Source organism: Neofelis nebulosa, chromosome 17 (genome assembly GCF_028018385.1).
Source record: "Neofelis nebulosa isolate mNeoNeb1 chromosome 17, mNeoNeb1.pri, whole genome shotgun sequence".
NCBI classification, from domain to species: domain Eukaryota; kingdom Metazoa; phylum Chordata; class Mammalia; order Carnivora; family Felidae; genus Neofelis; species Neofelis nebulosa.
The window spans coordinates 20,073,737-20,092,553 of record NC_080798.1 but is presented as its reverse complement, the minus strand read 5'-3'; the positions used below and the strand labels follow the sequence as shown (position 1 = coordinate 20,092,553).

The following is an 18,817-nucleotide window of genomic DNA, read 5'->3' as shown; positions in this document are numbered from 1 at the left end:
AAGAAATGGGGTCATTCATAGAGGTGGGGGGAAATGTTCCTCTCTTCATAAGGACTGTGAAATAGTGCTCGCCTCTCCAAATCCCAGATTTCCCCCCAGAAACCTTTGCAAAGGTTCCTCTTCCAGCCAAAACCTTGAGATTTGTGTGCATGGATGGATGCTACTGGCTCCACCCACCGAGCCCAGGCAAATCTGAATCCCAGTTTAGGATCACACAGGAACTGATTATTACTACAGGAATCTAAAAGAAAAGTAAAATGAAAATGGAAGAAACAATGACAAAGACCTAGCAGCGGACACAGATTCCTGATTCTAAGCCAAGGAATATGGCCTACAAGCCCACCTAGCCCGGCTTGTGCTTCCTCGATCTTTTTCTTGTCTGTTGAGCACCAGCCCCCTGCCTCCCCAGCCCCAGCACCTTGCTCTGTAGGATGGCCAGCACTGGCACAGAGTGGGGACTCTTTATCACTAGAGACAGATGAGAAAGAGGGAGGAACGAGTCAATGAGGGCAACCGCATCCCTCTGTCTGGTGGCTTCTCAGCTCAGCCTTGCGGCTTCCAGTGATCCACCTGGCATCTGGACCTTAGCGTGGGGATGGGGCTTCCTCGCTAGCCCAAAGATGGCTCCCAAGGCTTCAGCATGATCTCGCAGACCCCAGGTGGTCTCCCTCCACCTTGTCTTCCCTCTTTCCCACTTTCCTCCTCTCCTGGAGGAGCTCCTATAATTCTGTTGCCCCTCTGGTTCCATTTCTCTGTACGTCTTGGGTTTGCCAAGCAAAAGCACAGTCACCATTAGTGGTCAAGGTAAGAAGTGGGGCTCAAGGATCTTCCACTGAGCTCAACTTCTTACCCATTTGGCTGAAGTGTGGGCTTAATCTGATGTTAATGTTTTCAAGTGTCCTGTTTTCTGTTAATATTAATGCTGTAGTGTACCACAAATGCTTTTTTAAAAATCTAAATACTTTTTAGGATAATTTCAGATTTAAAAATATTGAGAAGATAGGGCTGAGATTTCCCATTTACTCTGAAGCCAGCTTCCCCTATGATTAACATCTTACATGAGTTTTTGTTATAACGAACCAAGTTTGGCAAGTCAGCAAATAAATAAAGTACATACTTATTGGGATTTCCTTAATTTTTACCCAGTAGCCCTTTTTGGTCGCAAGATTCCATCTGGGATATCATGTTACATTTAGTTGTCATGTCTCCTTAGGATTCTCCAGACGTCCTCTGACTTTCCTTGTTTTTTTTTTTTTTTTTTATTTTTTTTTAACATTTATTTATTTTTGAGACAGAGAGAGACAGAGCATGAACAGGGGAGGAGCAGAGAGAGACAGAGACACAGAATCTGAAACAGGCTCCAGGCTCTGAGCTGTCAGCCCAGAGCCCAACGCGGGGCTCGAACTCACGGACCCTGAGATCATGAGCCAAAGTCAGACGCTTAACCGACCAAGCCACCCAGGCGCCCCTGACTTTCCTTGTTTTTTGTGATGTTGGCAGTTTTGAGGAGTATTGCTCAGGTATTCTGTGGAATGCCCTTCTGTTGGAATTTGTCTGGTGTTTTTCTCACGGTTAGACTGAGTTTGTGAGGTCTGGGGAGGAAAATCGAAGAGGTCAAGTGCCGTCTTCACCTCATTATACCAACAGAGCTTACGACCATTGATGTTGACCTTGGTCACCTGGCTGTAGTAGTGATTGTTGGTTTTCTCCACTGTAAAGTTCCTCTTTATTTTTCCCTTTCACGCTCTACTTTCCAGAAGGAAGTCGCTGTGTGTAGCCCACTTAAGGTGTCGGGAGTTACACTCCACCATCTATGGGTGGAGTATTTCTGTAAACTATATGGAATTCTTCTGCATGGGAGATTTGTCTCTTCTTTGACATTTATTTGCTCAATCACTTATTTATATCAACATAGATATTTATTTTATACTTTGGATTATAATCCAATACCACGTCATTTATTTTGCCACTCAAATTGGCATTGGGTCTCTTTGGGCACTGGGGCCTCTTTCATTTGGCTCCTGTGACCTTTGACATACTATTGTGGAGTCAATGTTTGTGCCCTTCCCCATGCAAATGTTGGAGCCCTGCAGATGTGATGGCATTTAGAAATTAGGAGAATTCCAAGGAGGCTCCATACTCAGTGCAGAGCCCAATGCAGGGCTTGATCCCATGATCATGAGATTGTGACCTGAGCTGAAACCAAGAGATGGCCACTCAACCGAATGGACCCAGGTGCCCCCAGCAGATGACATTCTTAAATGCACAAGTGACATATCTTAACTCACACGATAATGAAATCTGACATGTGGTAAAGTGCTTTATAATGGACATTCATACTATGTACTTACTAACTGTTCAAGTTTAAATTGTGTCATATTTTTCTCTTTTATGAACTGGGCCGGTTATGAAAGTTAGGGTGTCCTAAGACAACCATTCGGCATCTTGGCTGAATTAGCGCTTCCAAAGGTAAAATTAGAGGTGCAAATTTTGCCCTCAAGGATAGGGAGCATATCACATGGGAAAGAACGTAGCAGTCAGCCTGAGTGACTAAGGCTCCATCAGAGTGACCACAGTTTGATCTGCCATTTGAAGTGGATACTGATGGTTTTGTCTGCTCAGCGCTCCTTTTCCCCAAAGGAAGTGCCTCTTCCACTCCCTCCAGAGCCATCATGTTAGTACATCGTGACCTGTTCCTGGCCATTTGATTATTCCAGGGATAAGCACTAGACCCAGCTGGGCCAATTCCAGAGTCCTTACTTAAGACTTTTGTAACAGGAACTTAAAAAGAGAGTTGGCTTTATTTTAGTGACCAAAACTGTGGACATTGAGGCTGTCAGTAATCAGGTGAAGAAAGCTGGTGTGCAAGCAGGAAGAATAATAAAACCAACAGGCACACACACACACACACACACACACACAGAAAGACAGAGACAGAAATGAAGACATTTGATATTTGAGTTCTTGATTCTGATATGGCAGGGGTATTTCATGAAGTATGCCCTCAAATCTTTAACCAAGTCCTTCTTTATGCTCAGGCTAGTCAGGGATGGTTTTCAGTTACTTTCAATCAAAAGAGCCCATTACCAATGCGGAATGATTGACAATCACTGTCATATTATTGCTAATATAATATACCATGATATCTACTGAGATGCAACCCGGTGACATTGTTTCAATATTCAAAATACAGATATGACCCAGATCTCCTATCAAAGATGGTTAATTTTGTATATTATTTTTCAGAAAGTTTCCAAACATAAATCTATGATAAGTACTTAAGTATTATCATAACTACTTAAGACACATTTTCGATAAATGCTAAAGTTTACATAGCAAACTTTTATTGATCTGGCTTTCTAAACAATAAGAGATTTGAAATTATTAAAATTGTCCTCACTCTACTTTATGGAAACTAATGAACTAAGATGTGGTAACTAAGGAAAAAAACATTCTAAAAAACACCTTTTGGGATACACTATAGGGTCAACATCAGCACCTTTGATAGTATGTGTATGTCAGTGACTGAATCATCAAAACTGTATTAAGCACAGCTTGACCTTGTTTTGAACTGTATTTTAGTGTACTATAATTCTACACTGTAACTTGATAATTCATCATGGTAATAATAGCTACCGTGTACCAGACAGGCACTGTTCTAGGGGCCAAACACATATTAACTTTTTAACCCCCCCACAGCAATCTTATTGGGTAGATACTGTTGTTATGCCCATTTACAGGTGATGGAGAGGTTACATAATTTACCCAAGGTCACACAACCATTAAGAGGGTAAGCACAGGGCGGACCTGCCAGGTAACTAAGATAGTTAATCACAGTCGCTCTCAGGTAAATAGCATAATCAACTAACAAGACATCCTACTTCTAAGGTCCTTTAGAGGAGATTTTAATGTACTACTTGCTTACAAATTCTTTGGATTTGTAGACTACGACTTGGGTATCAGTGAGGCAGAGCTCTGTGCAGGAGATCTTTTGTTATGAGAGCTTAGGGCTCTGGGACTTGGAAGAAAGCCCCACGGTGGATCTCAAGCCAGAGACAGCCTCCACCAGGCTCTGTTCGTTTCCTCACAGTGAGAGCAAATCTTTCCAAGGCCTTCCATCTCTCCTAGGGTAGAAATCAGAACCTTTCCTGGGCCACAGGCTTTATCAATCTCACCAGTCTCCACTGGGACACTGTGCGTCAGCCACTCTGGCCTCACACTTCTCCCATCATAAAACCTTTAGAGAAGACATTCCCTCTGATTGGCCCGTCCTCTTCATCCACACCCCACAGCCAAATCCAACTCGTCTTTCAGGCCTTCCCTGCCCCACAGACCACATTTGGTTCCTTTCTTTTGATCTCACAGCATCTTATTTATGGAAATAGCAACAGAAAAATTGTGTAAGTACTGAATGTCTGTCGCCTTGGCTGTAAGGGTGAACTTCATGTAGGCAAGGGCTATGTTTTGCTTGTTCGTTGCTGAATCCCCATCACTTAGCCCACAGCTTAGCACGTAGTTGGCACCAAATAAATACTTGTAAACTAAGGAGACTTTCCAGCCACCACCTGAAGAGGAAATAAATATGAGAGTCTCCTTGGCATTGACTCGACCTGCTCTGCTGAGTGTGGAAGAAGGCCTGCCCAGAGAATGCTAGAGCGGCTTGGCAGAGTGGTTAGCAAGCCACAGGAAAATGAGTATCTCTATAAAAAATTTTTTCCCTGTATAACTTGCGATTAACAAATGGTGAGGGCAAAAATTATGATTTTTGTGAGCAATAAAACAATCCAGTTTTCATAGTGCTAACATCTCAATCAAAGACATTTCAAATCAGAACACTGAGGGTCAAAGTAAAAGAAACCGTGGTTTTGGTGATACCGTGTCTTGCCTACCGAGTATGGTTCTATGGTTATCGCTGTTCACTCTTAGTTGCAGCACTTTTTATGTTTTATCTTTATGTTTTTTTTCAAAGGTTTTATCATCTCTTTAACTGATTCCTCGAAACAATCTTGTGCGGAGAGCCGGTGCCACGGCCTGGGCGATGAAGAAATGTTTCCTCTTTCAAAGACTCTTATTTTTTGGACGATAAGAATTGCTAAAGAGGAAGCAATCAAACCTATCGCGCTGGCTCTGCCCTCCGCCCAGCGCGCTGCTTCCTGGTTTTAAAACGCTTTCAGATCCTCCTGTGAAGTGTCTTGGTTACGTTAAACTGGACTGCCACGCGTTTTTTGAGATCCCGTCTCTCATCCTGTTCACCTGGCACTCGGCACACGGGAATCGATCGCGAAGTCCGATCGTTCCCTGGTGACAACGAACCTCGGTCTGCCGCGCTCACCAATGTGATATCAGCACTACCCCTACGCTGGGAAAACGCCACTTCACTCGTTTCCTGGCAAGCTTGCAGCTGCCGTCAGTGCTGCGAAGTCCTGCCCTGTCCTCCAAGCTCCGTCGGGCGCCGGGCGTCCCGGGAGGGCGTCTCGGGGGCCGCTCTGGGGACCGTTCAGGCGAGGGGCGCCCAGAGGGCCTCCCAGAGGACTCGGCGAAACCCAGGCGAACGTCGGTGATTCAAAAACACCGCAGGAAGTCGTGCTTCCCAAAGACAGGTGCTGCCTTCGCAAGGCTAGAGCTCCCCAGCGCCTCCAGCTCTCACAGATCTTCTCTCGCCTCTGGTTTCCCACAGCCCGGGGCCGCCGCTCCGCGCGAACAGCGAAGGATGCGGGCGGTGCCAGGAGCTGCGGGCCTACCCCCGCCACACCCTCAGGCCTCGCCGCGGCGCGGCCAACGCCTCCGCCACGTGCCCGCCCCCCGCAGCCAAGACGCCCGCGATTGGCTGGCGGCGCTGCCCGTCGTGAGGGGAGGGCGCGGCGCCCGCAGGCCGGCGCGCCTATTGGTCGTGGCGGCGGCGGCAGTGCGCGTGGTCGGCGTGAGGAGGGGAAGCCGGTGGCGGCGGCGGCGGCGGCGGCGGAACGGGCGGAGGCTGCCGGTTTCGTAACCGTCGCTCCTCCTCGCTGGCTCGCGGGCTGCGAGGCCTGGGTCCGTCGGGCCGCGCCGCGCGGGGCCGCTCGGAGTGGAGGCCGCCTGGGGGCGGGCGGGCTGGAGGCGCAGGTAAGGAGGCCGCGGGCGGGCGGGATGAGGGAAGAGGAGGAGGCCGCGGCGGAGCCGGCCGCTCGCGTGGGCGCCGGCCGGGCCCGAGGAACCTCGGCCCGGCCTGAGGAGGCCGGCTTGCCGGGAAGGCCCCGCGCGGCCCGCGGCGCGGGCGGCGGCCCCGCGCGGCGTCTGATGCAACCTGCCGGCAACACCCGGCGGGGCCGCTGAGCTCATCCCTGGCCGTGGCCCAGGGCCGCGGCGGCGCCCGCCGACCCCCGCGCTCCTCCCGGGCGCCCCTCGCTGCCAGCCCGGGACAGGACGGGGCGGGGGACGAGGTGTGCCCCCTCCGGAACCCGGCCTCTTTTGGGGAAACGGGCATTGGTGACAAGCTAGGCTCGTATTGGCCCCCGGGGATAAAGGGTGTTACCAGAATAGCAAGAGGAGGACCGTGCCTTACCGTAGCGCCACTTCGGAAATTGCCCGCCCCTCCAGAACTGCTTGGCCAGGGGTAGGCGAGACTTCTGTTCAGAAGTTAGGAGGGTGATAAAGTGGGCAGGGAAGGCGGCTGATTTTTATTAAGTACACGACTTTACAGAAATGATCCTGTGCTTACTTAGGGAGCTGTAATTTGAATATCCTGCAGTTCACTGCTGAATATAGGTTAGATGAACGGGCAGCAACCACGAGTTGAATAGAAAAGAGAAGGGCAAGGAATGAAGCGCTTCATTAGCATGTTGGAGGGAACACAGTAAAGAAAATCGCTAGCAGAGGTGTCTAGATGAACGGAATGGAAATGCATATTTGGGGGGGGGGGAAGGATAATCTGTTCTTCCAAGGAGGCTTGTATGTTTTCATTTTTGAGAAGGTTTGTTTCGTTTTCCTTTTGTCTGAGGTTTGTGCTGTAATCTGGCACCTTAAAATGTGTCAGTTTCAGAAAGGTTTTAAGGTTGGTGGGTTACACAAAAATTGGTAGTTTTCTCTCCCGAGCCTGCACTCAGGGAATCCTTATGTGAAGAGATTGTCCTAAATTCAGATAGGATATGCGACTCCCAAATAAATTTTGGAAAGAAAATACTACAGGGGTTTGCTTTCCTAAGAACTTGTGCCTCTAAAAGTTCTTGATATTGAAAAGTTAAAATCTGGTCACTGTTACCACTTGATTAATATTTGGCATGAGCTATTCTTAAAGTCCATTCTCTGTTTCTGGAAACACTTACTGTAAACATGGCTAAATAATTACAGGATGCTAGTGAGCTGAAGAATTTCTCAGTTTCTTGATTTCCTGCTTCTGGTGGGTCTAGTTGGCTTAATCAGTCGTTTGTAAATACCTGCCTAAAAAACAGGTGAAGACAAAATTTCATTTTTTTCATAATATCCTTTAAATTCTCAAGAGCACATCATTGACTGTCAGCAATTGACTGATCTTGGAGAGGTGGGTTCGTCTGTAGGGATTTGAACAGCACATGGTGAGGCCCTGGTAAAGACAACTAGGACCTCATGGGGCTGAATTAGGTCTTATGGTCTAGGATTGCCTCACCTGATCACAGTAATGTAAATATAGGTAGCCCCAATTCCAAATTTATTGGGTATTCTGGGGAGGGAGTGCTTCCATGGGTTCTTGTAGGTACATTGGTTTCCTACCTTTTTGGCTTTCCAGCCCTGTTGGTTAAAAAAAAAATTTTTTTAAGCATGATTTCCTAATGGAGGTATATTTATAAACAATGTGTGTACTCTTTTTTTTTTTTTGTATGTTGTAAACCATAACAGAAGTAGGTTAAAAAGGTAACGTTAAAAAAAAGACAAGTGAACATACATTTGCTCCATACTCTAGTGGACTGCTTATGTACCCCCAAAGGGATGTACCCTCCTTCGTGGACCCCTGTTTTGGGTCATGAAGCAAGCGGTGGCAACTAAATAGAAATCCTGCTCCTTTGGGCATATATGGACTTTGCTTACCTTTACATCTCTTGCAGTATGGAGTTGTCAGACTCTGGCAACATATGCCTAAGAACTTGAGATTATTAATTGGAACACATAACTGGGCTAAGTAGAAAAGCAAGTTCTCAACTGAAATAAAGCAAAGACCAGACTAGAAATGATGTTCATTGTATAGATTGGGTACTCAAAGGAGCAAGTGGAATTATATTTTTATTTTCATGTACACCTTTAAGAAAGACCAAGAACCTAAGGAAGTAAGACCATAATATCTTAACACTCTTGATTTAATTGTGGTTGTTTTAAGAGATTTCAGTACTAGAGAACCTATTTCATTTCTGTATATGATGTTTATAAAAATAAAGATTTTCTTTTAGCCTCTGAGCCAGTATTTGACAAATGTTTCCCCTTTTTAAAATTATTTTCATTTTATTTTATTCCTTTTTACTATTTAAAAAAACTTTTTTTAATGTTTATTTATTTTTGAGAGAGAGAATGAATCCGAAGCAGGCTCCAGGTTCTGAGCTGTCCGCACAGAGCCCGATGAAGGGCTCGAACTCATGAACCGTGAGATCATGACCTGAGCAGAAGTCGGACGCTTGGTATGGTTTACAACATACAAAAAAAAACCGACTGAGCCACCCAGGCGCCCCTCATCATATTTATTTTAGATAGAGAGAGAGTGAAAGTGGGGGAGAGGGGAGGAGGGAGAGGGAGGGAGGGAGGGAAGGAAAGGAGAGAGAGAGAGATAGAATATGAATGAATGAATGAATGAATGAATGAATGAATCTTAAGCAGGCTCTGCACTGAGCGTGGAGCCTGATACAGGGCTCGATCCCATGCCTCTGGGGTTAAGACCTGAACTGAAATCAAGAGTGGGACGCTCAATCGACTGAGCCAGCCAGGAGCCCCTCGACAGATACTTCTTGGGCACCACCACTATATGGCTCACCCTGCACTACTAGATGCTGAGCGTGTGGACATGAAGACAGATCGCTGCCTCTAGCTTAGTCTCCAGGGAGAGCTGGCATTGACAGAGAAACTGGGGGAACCACCTGGACAGCAGTACAAAGAAAAGAGAATGCAGGACCATTTAGGGGGTTGATAGTGGTTCAGTGTTGTTGAGGTGTGAAGTGTAAGGGAGCAAGGGCTGGAGAGAGAGTTGATACCTTCAATCTGATCCTACACACTGGAGCAGGTTGGAGTGTTCGATTGCTCTGGAGGCAGTGGTTGGAGGGATCACAGCTAAACCAGAGGAGACCAGTGCCCCTTGAGAGATGATGTCAGCCTGAGGGAATTAATTCTGTGGCATTCGGATGGAGAAGGTGGTGGGTTGTAAGTTTTTGGGAGCTGGGTGGGTAGCCTTGTCACATACCAGTGATTGTAAAAAATTTGGTGTCAGGGAGAAACATCTATGAGTGTTTTGGAGTGTGGACATTCACTGAGGAGATTGGAGTTAAAAGTTTATTTTGGGGGGCATGGGGAGGAATATCTGGTTGTACGTATGTGAAAAAAGATGACAGGAGGATTAGGAAAATTCTTGATAAGTTTATTTTCCCAAATGGAACTTGAGAGAAATTTGTTTTACTCATTCTGGCTGCTCTGCGTTTTCAGTGTGTTGCTGCTTTGAATGAACACTCCTTGAATTAAAAAATTTGAATTAAAAAAAAAATGCACCTCCTCATTGTGAATCTGCAGCAGTGGCTCTCACACTTCATCACTTCAGGGTCCCGTTGAAACAGGATTGCCTGGGCCTATTCCTGGAGCTCCCAATCCTTCTGTCTGGGCAGCCCGAGAATTTGCATTTCTCACAAGTTCCCAAATGCTGCTGCTGCTGGTCCGCACTTTGAGAATTACTGCTCAGTTTTTCTGCTCCTCCCTGCTCGAATGATTCACATGTAAGGAAATAAGGCGCCACCCTGCTTCCTGTAGAATGAACTTTGGAATAGTATTTGTCTACGCAGGAGCCAGACTTTCATTTGGGATTGAATATCCAGGTTTGAAATAAACTAGTATTTTTTTGCCCATTGTAGGTGCTCAATAAGTGTTTGTGGAAGGAACAAGAGCGTAAGTGACAGTGTAAAGTGGGTAACTTTTGGAGGCAGCTATTTTGCTGGTGTAAAAACAGTTGATACTCTGGAGTCAGCTTTTTTGGACCACTTGGCTCTGACCCCCTTTACTTGATTCATTTTCCTTAATGGATATTTTTTTCACTTAAACTTTATTGGCTTTGGTTGAGGAACTTTAAAACAACAACATTTTTAAAGTTCTTAATATTTCTAAGTTTCCCTTGCTTACGTTTTTACCAATTTGATAATTACTCTTTGTTTTTCAAGCCAAAGGGCACATTTTCAAAGTCCCCCCTAGTATGTTCAGCCTACTATGTTCAGCCCCTCTACTATGAGTCAGACTGAGGTAAAAAGAGCTCTTCTCTATTCCTGTATCTCTGGGTATCAAAATGGACATGAACGTCACTGAATTTGGAACCTGTGTTAAAATCTTTTAGTGATTTGGGCATAAAAAGCCAAGCATAAGGCAGGAAGAAAAGACTTTTTAGTACTGAAGTTCATGGTATATTTTCAGAGTCAGAAGGCATCTTACCATTCTACATCCCTCATTTGCAGATGGGGAAATCAAGGCCCCAAGAAGGAAAGGATAGGTTCCGAGCAAAAGAGGGGAGCCAGAGCCAAGACAGTATTGACCTGGTTCCTCCTGGTCTGTACTTCTTTGGATCATTCTTATCTTTGTGTTGTCTATAGATTAGTTTTAAAGATTAAAAACATAATTGGCATATGAAAAGTTAAAAAGTTAAAGAAGATGACCATGATTATGATAGTTGAAACAATCCCAGGAGAAGTGTTAAACACGTTTTTAAAAATTGACTAAAATATTATGCCCACTTTACACCAAATAAGCAATAATGTTGATGGCCACTAACACTTTTAGTGGTAAGGTGGCTCAAATTAATACTGAACTGCCACTGTTTAACTGGAAGAAAAATAGGCAACATAGTAAATTATCAAAGGAGATTGTGAAATGTCCACTACTGAAGATAGACTTGGAGTAGATATTGTCCATGGTTTAGAAGGAAGCTTTCTTTTTTGCCTTATGTTGGAGTGAGAACAGATGGCTCACTAGCTCAGGGCTGCCTGCATGGCTTTGGAGACCATTGAAAGTAAGGATATAGCGACTTTCTAAAAGCAAAGATTTTTAAAAAGCAGGCCAGTAAACAGTGTTTTATACAGAAATGCCCAACTAAAAGTTTGGGTGAAGCTTCTGGTGTTTACTAACTGAGCTTAAGAACTATGAGATGTACTCATTTGAGGCATTTCAGAATTCTGGCCCCAGGTTTTTTCCACTGATGTAGTTTTGGCAGTTTTGAGAAAAGAAGACAGGATAGTTTTATGGTTCATAACATCGCTTTCTGAATTTCCAAGAGTAATTTGATTTCTTGCTGGACGTGGCTCAGCAGCTTAGTCAGTTTGTCTTGAAGTGGCCTCAGGATAGGATAGGTATCCTTTTGACACCTCTTGAGGCAATTGTAGGGGCCTAGTTGGACTCACAGTCATCCACACATGGCCAGTTTCCAAAACGGTGGCTTCATTTCTACGGGCGGCACTGCCGTGGCACTTGGAGTCGGCGTTTTCCCCTGAGCCCCTTCTTCAGTGGGCCGTGGGTGTGGGCACTGCCGCTGCTCGGCCTCTGTCTGGCCTCAGCCCCAGGCTTGCTCTGCCTTGGATGCATCTTTAAGGCTTTTATGTCTTTCGTTGCGGTTCAGGTTGCCCATGTTTAGATGTGTTTATTACGTCAAGAAGAAAAAAAGCACTGTTAGAAGAAGCATGGTGGGGTGGGACAGCAGACTGGGTGTCTCAGAGCTCCTAAGTCTAGGATCCAAGAAACAAACTTAGGAAATCTATGTAAACTAGTTCTCTTTGAGGCAATAAATAAATAAAAACAAGCCAACACCGCCCGCCCCTGCTTTTCAGAATATCCCATAAAGATGTACTCTGGGAGGAGAGGCAAGTCCTCGATGACTCCGTCCCTGTATGTCGGCATCAGGAGTGTGCGGCGACCCTGATGAGTAGTGGGGACCAGGCGCTGCGCTGCAGTACGCTCGTTTGACGTGAGCGGACAATCGAAACTTTTCTCCCCTTCTTTGCAGGTGTCTCTTCTATCATAATTGAACTCAGGTTTTCCATGTTTAACCCAAACAGCTCATTTCTCTCTGGCAGATTGCCAAGTGCTATTAGTTCATATGTGCTACCTAATTAGCGGTATTCTTTTGTTTTTCCTTCCATTTTTGATAACAGTCGCAGATGGGTAGTACCCTCAGGGGTTCAGGTGGGCTGGATTTGGCCTTATGGTGCTTCTGTACTAACTCACCTTTCTAAATTAAATGATTTAGACTTCTGAAACATTGGAACAGTTGGCAGTTGCTGTAGACTTTTCTCAGCATAATCAATTAATGTTGGCCTGCTGTTAGGTACTTGCAAGTTTAATCTCATTTGATCTTGTCATTTCAAACATTTTAATGCAATTTATTTTTTAACTAGGTACATGTGAAGATTTCTTGGCAGCTTAGTGTGGAAACCGTTGATCACCTTGCCCTCATTTCTACCTTGTTCCGTGTCAGCAAGAGAGCGTGCCCAAATGAGCAAGATAGCACAGCAGAACAGTACTCCTGGAATAAGTGTTATTCATACTCAGGCTCATGCCAGCGGCTTACAGCAGGTTCCTCAGCTGGTGCCTGCCGGCCCTGGGGGAGGGGGCAAAGCCGCGCCTCCGAGCAAGCAAAGCAAAAAGAGCTCTCCCATGGATCGAAACAGTGATGAGTATCGGCAGCGCAGAGAGAGGAACAACATGGCTGTGAAAAAGAGCCGGTTGAAAAGCAAGCAGAAGGCACAGGATACACTGCAGAGGGTGAATCAGCTCAAAGAAGAGAATGAACGGTTGGAAGCAAAAATTAAATTGCTGACTAAGGAATTAAGCGTACTGAAAGACTTGTTTCTTGAGCATGCACACAACCTTGCAGATAACGTGCAACCCGGTGGCACTGAAAATACAACAACTCCTGATAATGCAGGACAGTAGACCTCACCCCTTCCAAGTTCACGGTTTGTGGCTTGAACGTTAAAGGTGTGACTACCTACACCACTCGTATCAATGGCCGAACGTTGTCTTGTTCCATTATTCAAAGATCCATTGAAGGTTGTTTTCTAGGATCAGCACTGAAGAGTTGATTAGTTAAAAATGTTAGCCATGTAATTTGAATATCTAGTTTTAAATGATACGGATTTTTTTGTGGGGATAAAACAAAGTTTTAAGGTATATGGTAAAAAAAAAAAAAAATCCTGGACCTTGATGTTTTTAATAAATCCTCACTTCCCAAGAAATGCTTCTTTTCTAGGTTGATAAAAGGAACAGGGAACCGGCAGGTCCTGCAGGAGGTTCTTGGTTTTATTGGAGATGGTTAATTGGACTAAGAAAGTTGAATGCCATTTGGTTGATCTATTTGTGATTTTTTTTTTTTTTTCTAAATTATGTACTAAAAATCCTTAGGGCTATAGAAATCAATCACTTTGCGATTTGGAGTGATTCTATGTATAGCATAACCCTTGTTTTAGCACAATTAGTATTGTTTCCCCAACAAGTACAAGTTTCTGAGTAGCAATGCCATGTTAAATAAGTCCCATTGTGTTTTAGAGGCAGTATACAGCCAGTTGGCTTAAAAATACAAATAATTAGGAGGCGAATAGGTTTTTTAAAAATAAGAGTAAAGCATATTAGAATTATGCTTTTGGGACACCTTTGGGTTATTGGATTGGTGTTATTTTGTTTTCTAACAACAACAATAAACCAAAAGACAGCTCTGGTTTAGAGAAACTTGTGCACCAAAATTTTTGTTTCTGTAGATGCTAGTCAAGTAAGCATTTTTAAGTTACCATTTTGACAGCCAGGTTAGTAGACAGAATGCCTTGTTTACCGATTGAGATTTAGGTAGTTTCTTCTATGTCCAAATATCTGCAATGGGGCCATGATTTTTAAAGGCAGAAATGTCTTGGTAAGGATCATTTAGCATTTAATCCTAGCCAAGTGATTATTAGAAAAATACATCATCAACCCTAGGCCATCTCCCCAAATAGTATAGTCTAAGAAAACTTGAAAATGTAAGGTTTAACCTTTAATTTATTTCACATAAATACATCTTTTTATATTGTTCTTGTGACATTTCTTTTTCTAGTTAGTGGGCTATTCTAGACTTTTTGTACCACTGCTTCTGTTTGTTTATTTGTATGCTTTGTGTCCCATAAATTATTTTAGAAAGAAAATACTGATAAAACTCAGGATATTGACATTTTTGTCGAGACTAAAAAACGGCGATTACTAAAGTTGGGGAATCTCTAGAGTTTGGTTTGTATCAGTGTTGGTAGTTTTGATTGTCCGTGTTGATTTCTCTTCTTTTTTCTTTCTTTCTTCCTTTTTTTTTTTTTAGCACAATTCTAGCTCAGATTTGTTGGTGTGTGTGTGTCGGTGTGTGTGTGTCAGTGTCAGTGTCAGTCTAGGCTGGTGACAAGATTCTGAGTCACCTCTGAGTCACCTCTGGTTAAAACATTTGTGTTACCAGGTATCTCATTGGAACATGGTCACCTTTTGGCCACATTGTTATTTTGTACTAGGACTTGGAACAGTTTAACCAGGATGTAACTCAGGTCGCACCCTTAGGTTGGTCTGTGCTCTTTTGGGCAGGCGAAGATAGCACGGTGACCTGCGATTCAACAGAGCCATCACTGAGTCCATGGAGCCTCTTCCGCATGTGACTAGGACCCAGTGCTGTTCCAGGAGAGCCACCATCCCCGTAGGCTTCACTCCCTGGACAGCCAGGAGACAGGATCGGGGGTTCTGTTAGGGTCCAACCCCAATGTACTTTGGCTGGAGTATCAGTGTACTTACAGGTTGATGGATTTTTTTTTTTTTTTTTGCCTAACTAGGAGATAGCCCCAGAATCCTACTGAATCTTTAATAGCTGACCCATGTTCTATAATTAACCTTATTAGAGGTACAGTTAGGCCACTTGAATCTTTAAGCACCTAGAAAGGTGTTACATTAAATCTCTTGTTTACCAAAAACTGTGTTTCAGAAGTTGATGTCCCTATGGAATTTATGGTTACCAATTATATGGATTGAGTTAACTTGAGTTAACTTGGAAAAAGAAGTTGTAGGGAAATCATCAGGGGTGTACACTTGATATTTCAAATCAGAACATAAGATTGAAACTTTTGGAAAAATTGACTCAAGCTTTCCTGTTACCTATGCAAACAAGAACTTTAGCACAAACAGTCATTTATTCGTAGAACAAAAATGTTAACCGTTGTCTTGACTGTCTTACTGAAGTTTGGGATTGAAAGTTTTTAGTTTGATAGATTCATTAGTGTAAAATTGAGGGAAACCAAGTATGGGGAATGGGTACATTTAGAGCTTTGGGAATTGTAAAATGACTTTTGTAACTTTTGTTCTGTAGGTTACATATGAACCGTTAAGATTTGATCTGCCTTTGCAGGCAGGTCCAGTGGTTTAGGAATTAGGCTTTGATGTAAATTTCTAGCTGCGTCTGAGTCTCCGGAGATAGGCGCTCTCTGGCCGGTGTTGGCTGCAGGTGGGGAGATCGGAGCTCTTCTGCTGTCTGGCCCCTTTCAGTTATTGGGATGTGAGCTTAGATACTTAGGATTCTTACTAAGAAGTAGTAAGACGTTAACAGCATATGACCAGATTTTTGAAATTCGGGTCATGAGTGTGAAATTCTGAAATTTACGTTTAAAAAAAGGTAGTATGTGCAATTTAATATTTGGTATTAAAAGAAATCAGCTTTTGATGTTTCTTAATCCTCATTAGAGGCTTGAAACTTTGTACCTGAACCACCCAGTTAGCACTCAGAGTGCTTTTTGATGCCTTAGAAATAGGAAGCAATTTTTTGTTTGACAAAAGCTAGGGAGGAGAAAGTTCATTCTATAGCTGTTAGATCTGCCTCTCAGGAAAAAGCCCTTAACTTGTTCTTTTGTTCCTGGCTTTCCTCAGTTTGTGAGATTACTCTATTTTTTTAAATATAATTTTATTTCTTTCAATGAATATGAAATAAAAACACACTTTGGAATAATGACTGCATTTCATTGTGGGTTTCTTTATGTTCGATACCAGGGAAGTAGTCCAGGTGTTGGCTCTGCAGAGCAGGCGGTGCGGTCTCTCCCGTTTCCAGCCCAGGGCAGGGGTGAAGGCAGGGGAGCGTGGGGGACAAGCAGGGGTGCTTCTGTCCAAGCCTAGATTTCCCTGAACATCATCTTCTGCGAAGATGGAGCGCCTCTCTAGTCACATGCTTTGTCGCGTGGTCTAATCCACGCGAGTGTGCTAGACTAGGGGAGGCCGAGCTGGCGTTTCCTGCGCAGACACCTGGTGTCTCGGTGTGTGGTTCCCATTCACACAGTGGCAGGAGGTTCGTTCTTTAGGCTCTGAGGTAGACGGGGATGTCTTTCCCCTAACAGTACAATTTGTGATATGTACACCATCTCCATTTACATGGTGCCAGCGTCTACAAAAGCGAATAAATACTGAATCCATGCTGACTTGAGTGTCTCAAGGGAAGATGTCATTTAGATACGTCTGTGATCCTTCAGCTATTCTCAGGTCTTGGGAAATAGGTTTCCACTCACTGCCTCTTAATGAAAATTGTAGTGCAGTAATTATTTCTGTGGGTAGGACGTCCTGTCTTGAGGAGTTTTCTATAGAGGTGATTTGTGAAGGTGCCAGCTGTTTTTTAATAAAAGCACTTTTGGACCTGCTCTGTCAATGTGTAGAGTCCATATAGCTTTTACTTGTCTTCAGACCACCAATCCTGAAGGTTCTTTCACTGCCACACCCACTCCTCGAAGAGCTCTAGGCCTGCAAGTGAGGCAGGGGTGCCCCTGGGGGCTGGGGTTGCAGAACTGGGCTTCGAGGCAAAGGGGGTTGTGCTTGTTTGTAGCTCAGATAACTGGGTCTGGCCACACCCTCTGAAGCAGCTGTTAGAGCCAGGTGCCTTCCCACATCCCCGCCTCTCAGTCCTACCCCCTAAATGTGCCTTTCGAACCTGTCTGCTCCCCTCCCCTCCCCCGCCTTCTGCAGAGCCATCATCCGCTCTTGTCTGAACTTTGTCTCCTTGGACCATTGCATGCTCTCCAGAACCTTCTGTCATTCCCCACTGCACCCAGTGAGGCCCGGTCTCCTTGCGATGTGGCTCCATTTGGTCTTGTTGACTTAACATCCCTCCATTTTCTAGCCCTCGTTTCTTTGCTGTGGCTGCAGGGCTTTTCCAAGCTCTCTTTACTCCTTGGAACAGCTCAGGTCTGGATGCCTCCTCTTTGCCTTGCTTTTCACTTTGAACCCTTCCTATCTCAGCCCCACCCTGGCTTTCTAGACAAGGTCAGTCCTGTTACTTCCCTTCATGGCACTTTTCAGTGTATAAGATCATGTATTTGCAGCCTCCTTGGGATTCTCTCTCCCTCTCTCCCCCTCCCCCGCTCGTGCGTACTCTCTCAAAATAAACAAACTTAAAAAAATATATATATATTTGTGCTTGTTTGTTCAAGGCGGCGAAGTCTCTCAGTAAACTACAGGCTCGGAGAGCAGGGAATCATGTTTTTATACTACACTGGCACATAGTGGATGTTCAATTATTTATTGAATGAATACCTAGACCCTTCCAGGGTTTCAGAAAGCCTTGTTTAGTGCTGTTCAGCTTTCTGGAAGGGTCTCTAATGTATTTCTGAAGCTGTATGGATTTTTGCAGAGGTTTGGAGACTTGAGTTGGGTGCTCCCTCCAGAACACGGGGTGGAGGGGAGATCTGTTGCTGCCCCCCCACCCCCACCCCGAGCCCTGCACCAGTAGAGAATGCCCTTTGCCTTACTGACCTGGGCAAAAGCAGTCATACTATGCTCCCAGTGTCCCTCTTGAACAAAGAACATTCAGTGACTGAGATTTTTCTTTATGCTTTTTACCTTCTTGAGAATCATGGGAAATGGGCAGTTTGGAGAGGAGATGTCCCAAGGAAAGGAAGGACAAAGATATATAATACACTCAGCTATGTTTTTTAATGAACACCAACTAAACTATCCATTTACAGTTTCCACCTAACTGCCACTGATTCTATCCTGGCGGTGGGCGAATTGAAACCCTGTATGCCACAATGTGTCTCAGGTACAGCTGGGCTGGAGAAACGTTGGTGAACTCAAACTCCTGACACTCAAGACTGTCGTTACTCAAACTGCTCAGCGTCACCAAGAACTTAGGGGCTGTCTGTGCACCAGCAGAAAACCTGAAAAAATGGTGGTTACAGATCTGAGAGGCAGGGTGCCTGGGTGGCTCAGTCGGCTAAGCATCTGATTCTCAGTTTTGGCTCAGGTCACGATCTCACGGTTGGTGAGTTCGAGCCCCACATTGGGCTCTGTGCGGATAGCGTGGGGCCTGCTTGGGACTCCCTCTCCCTCCCTCTCTGCTCCTCCCCAGATCACACATAAGATAAGAAAAAAAAAAAAGTCTGAGAAGCAAACAGGAAAAATGGTTTCGTTTTAACTTGGTCACTTCACGAGCACTTTTGCGTGCCTGTCGCAGGAAGAAATCATCTGTACTAAACGCTTCAGTGACTTTTCAAGGCGTCTAGCTTGGGCCACAGTTTTCCACCCCATGGTGGTTTCACCTCTGGTGTCCTGTCTTATGTGCCCTTCATCTGGCTTGGAAACTCCTGGATGACGGCACCGTGAGGAGACAAAC

At 44.7% G+C, this 18,817-nt stretch overlaps 1 protein-coding gene across 2 annotated transcripts; it reads left to right on the top strand.

Annotated features, from left to right (window-relative positions):
- Positions 1–5,966: 5,966 nt before the first annotated feature.
- CEBPG (CCAAT enhancer binding protein gamma) lies at positions 5,967–16,174 on the top strand. 2 transcript variants are annotated; one of them, XM_058707640.1, is made up of 2 exons: positions 5,967–6,102; positions 12,573–16,174. In XM_058707640.1, exon 2 carries the CDS (start codon positions 12,670–12,672, stop codon positions 13,108–13,110), a length of 441 nt encoding a protein of 146 aa, XP_058563623.1. In that variant the 5' UTR covers positions 5,967–6,102; positions 12,573–12,669; the 3' UTR covers positions 13,111–16,174. The 2 variants fall into 2 exon arrangements, with proteins under 2 accessions (XP_058563623.1, XP_058563624.1); XM_058707641.1 differs by lacking the exon at positions 5,967–6,102 and adding an exon at positions 6,453–6,592.
- Positions 16,175–18,817: the final 2,643 nt, after the last annotated feature.

Bases quoted from the DNA above. Each gene is read 5' to 3' on its own strand.
- CEBPG (XM_058707640.1), top strand. From the start codon at position 12,670: ATGAGCAAGATAGCACAGCAGAACAGTACTCCTGGAATAAGTGTTATT.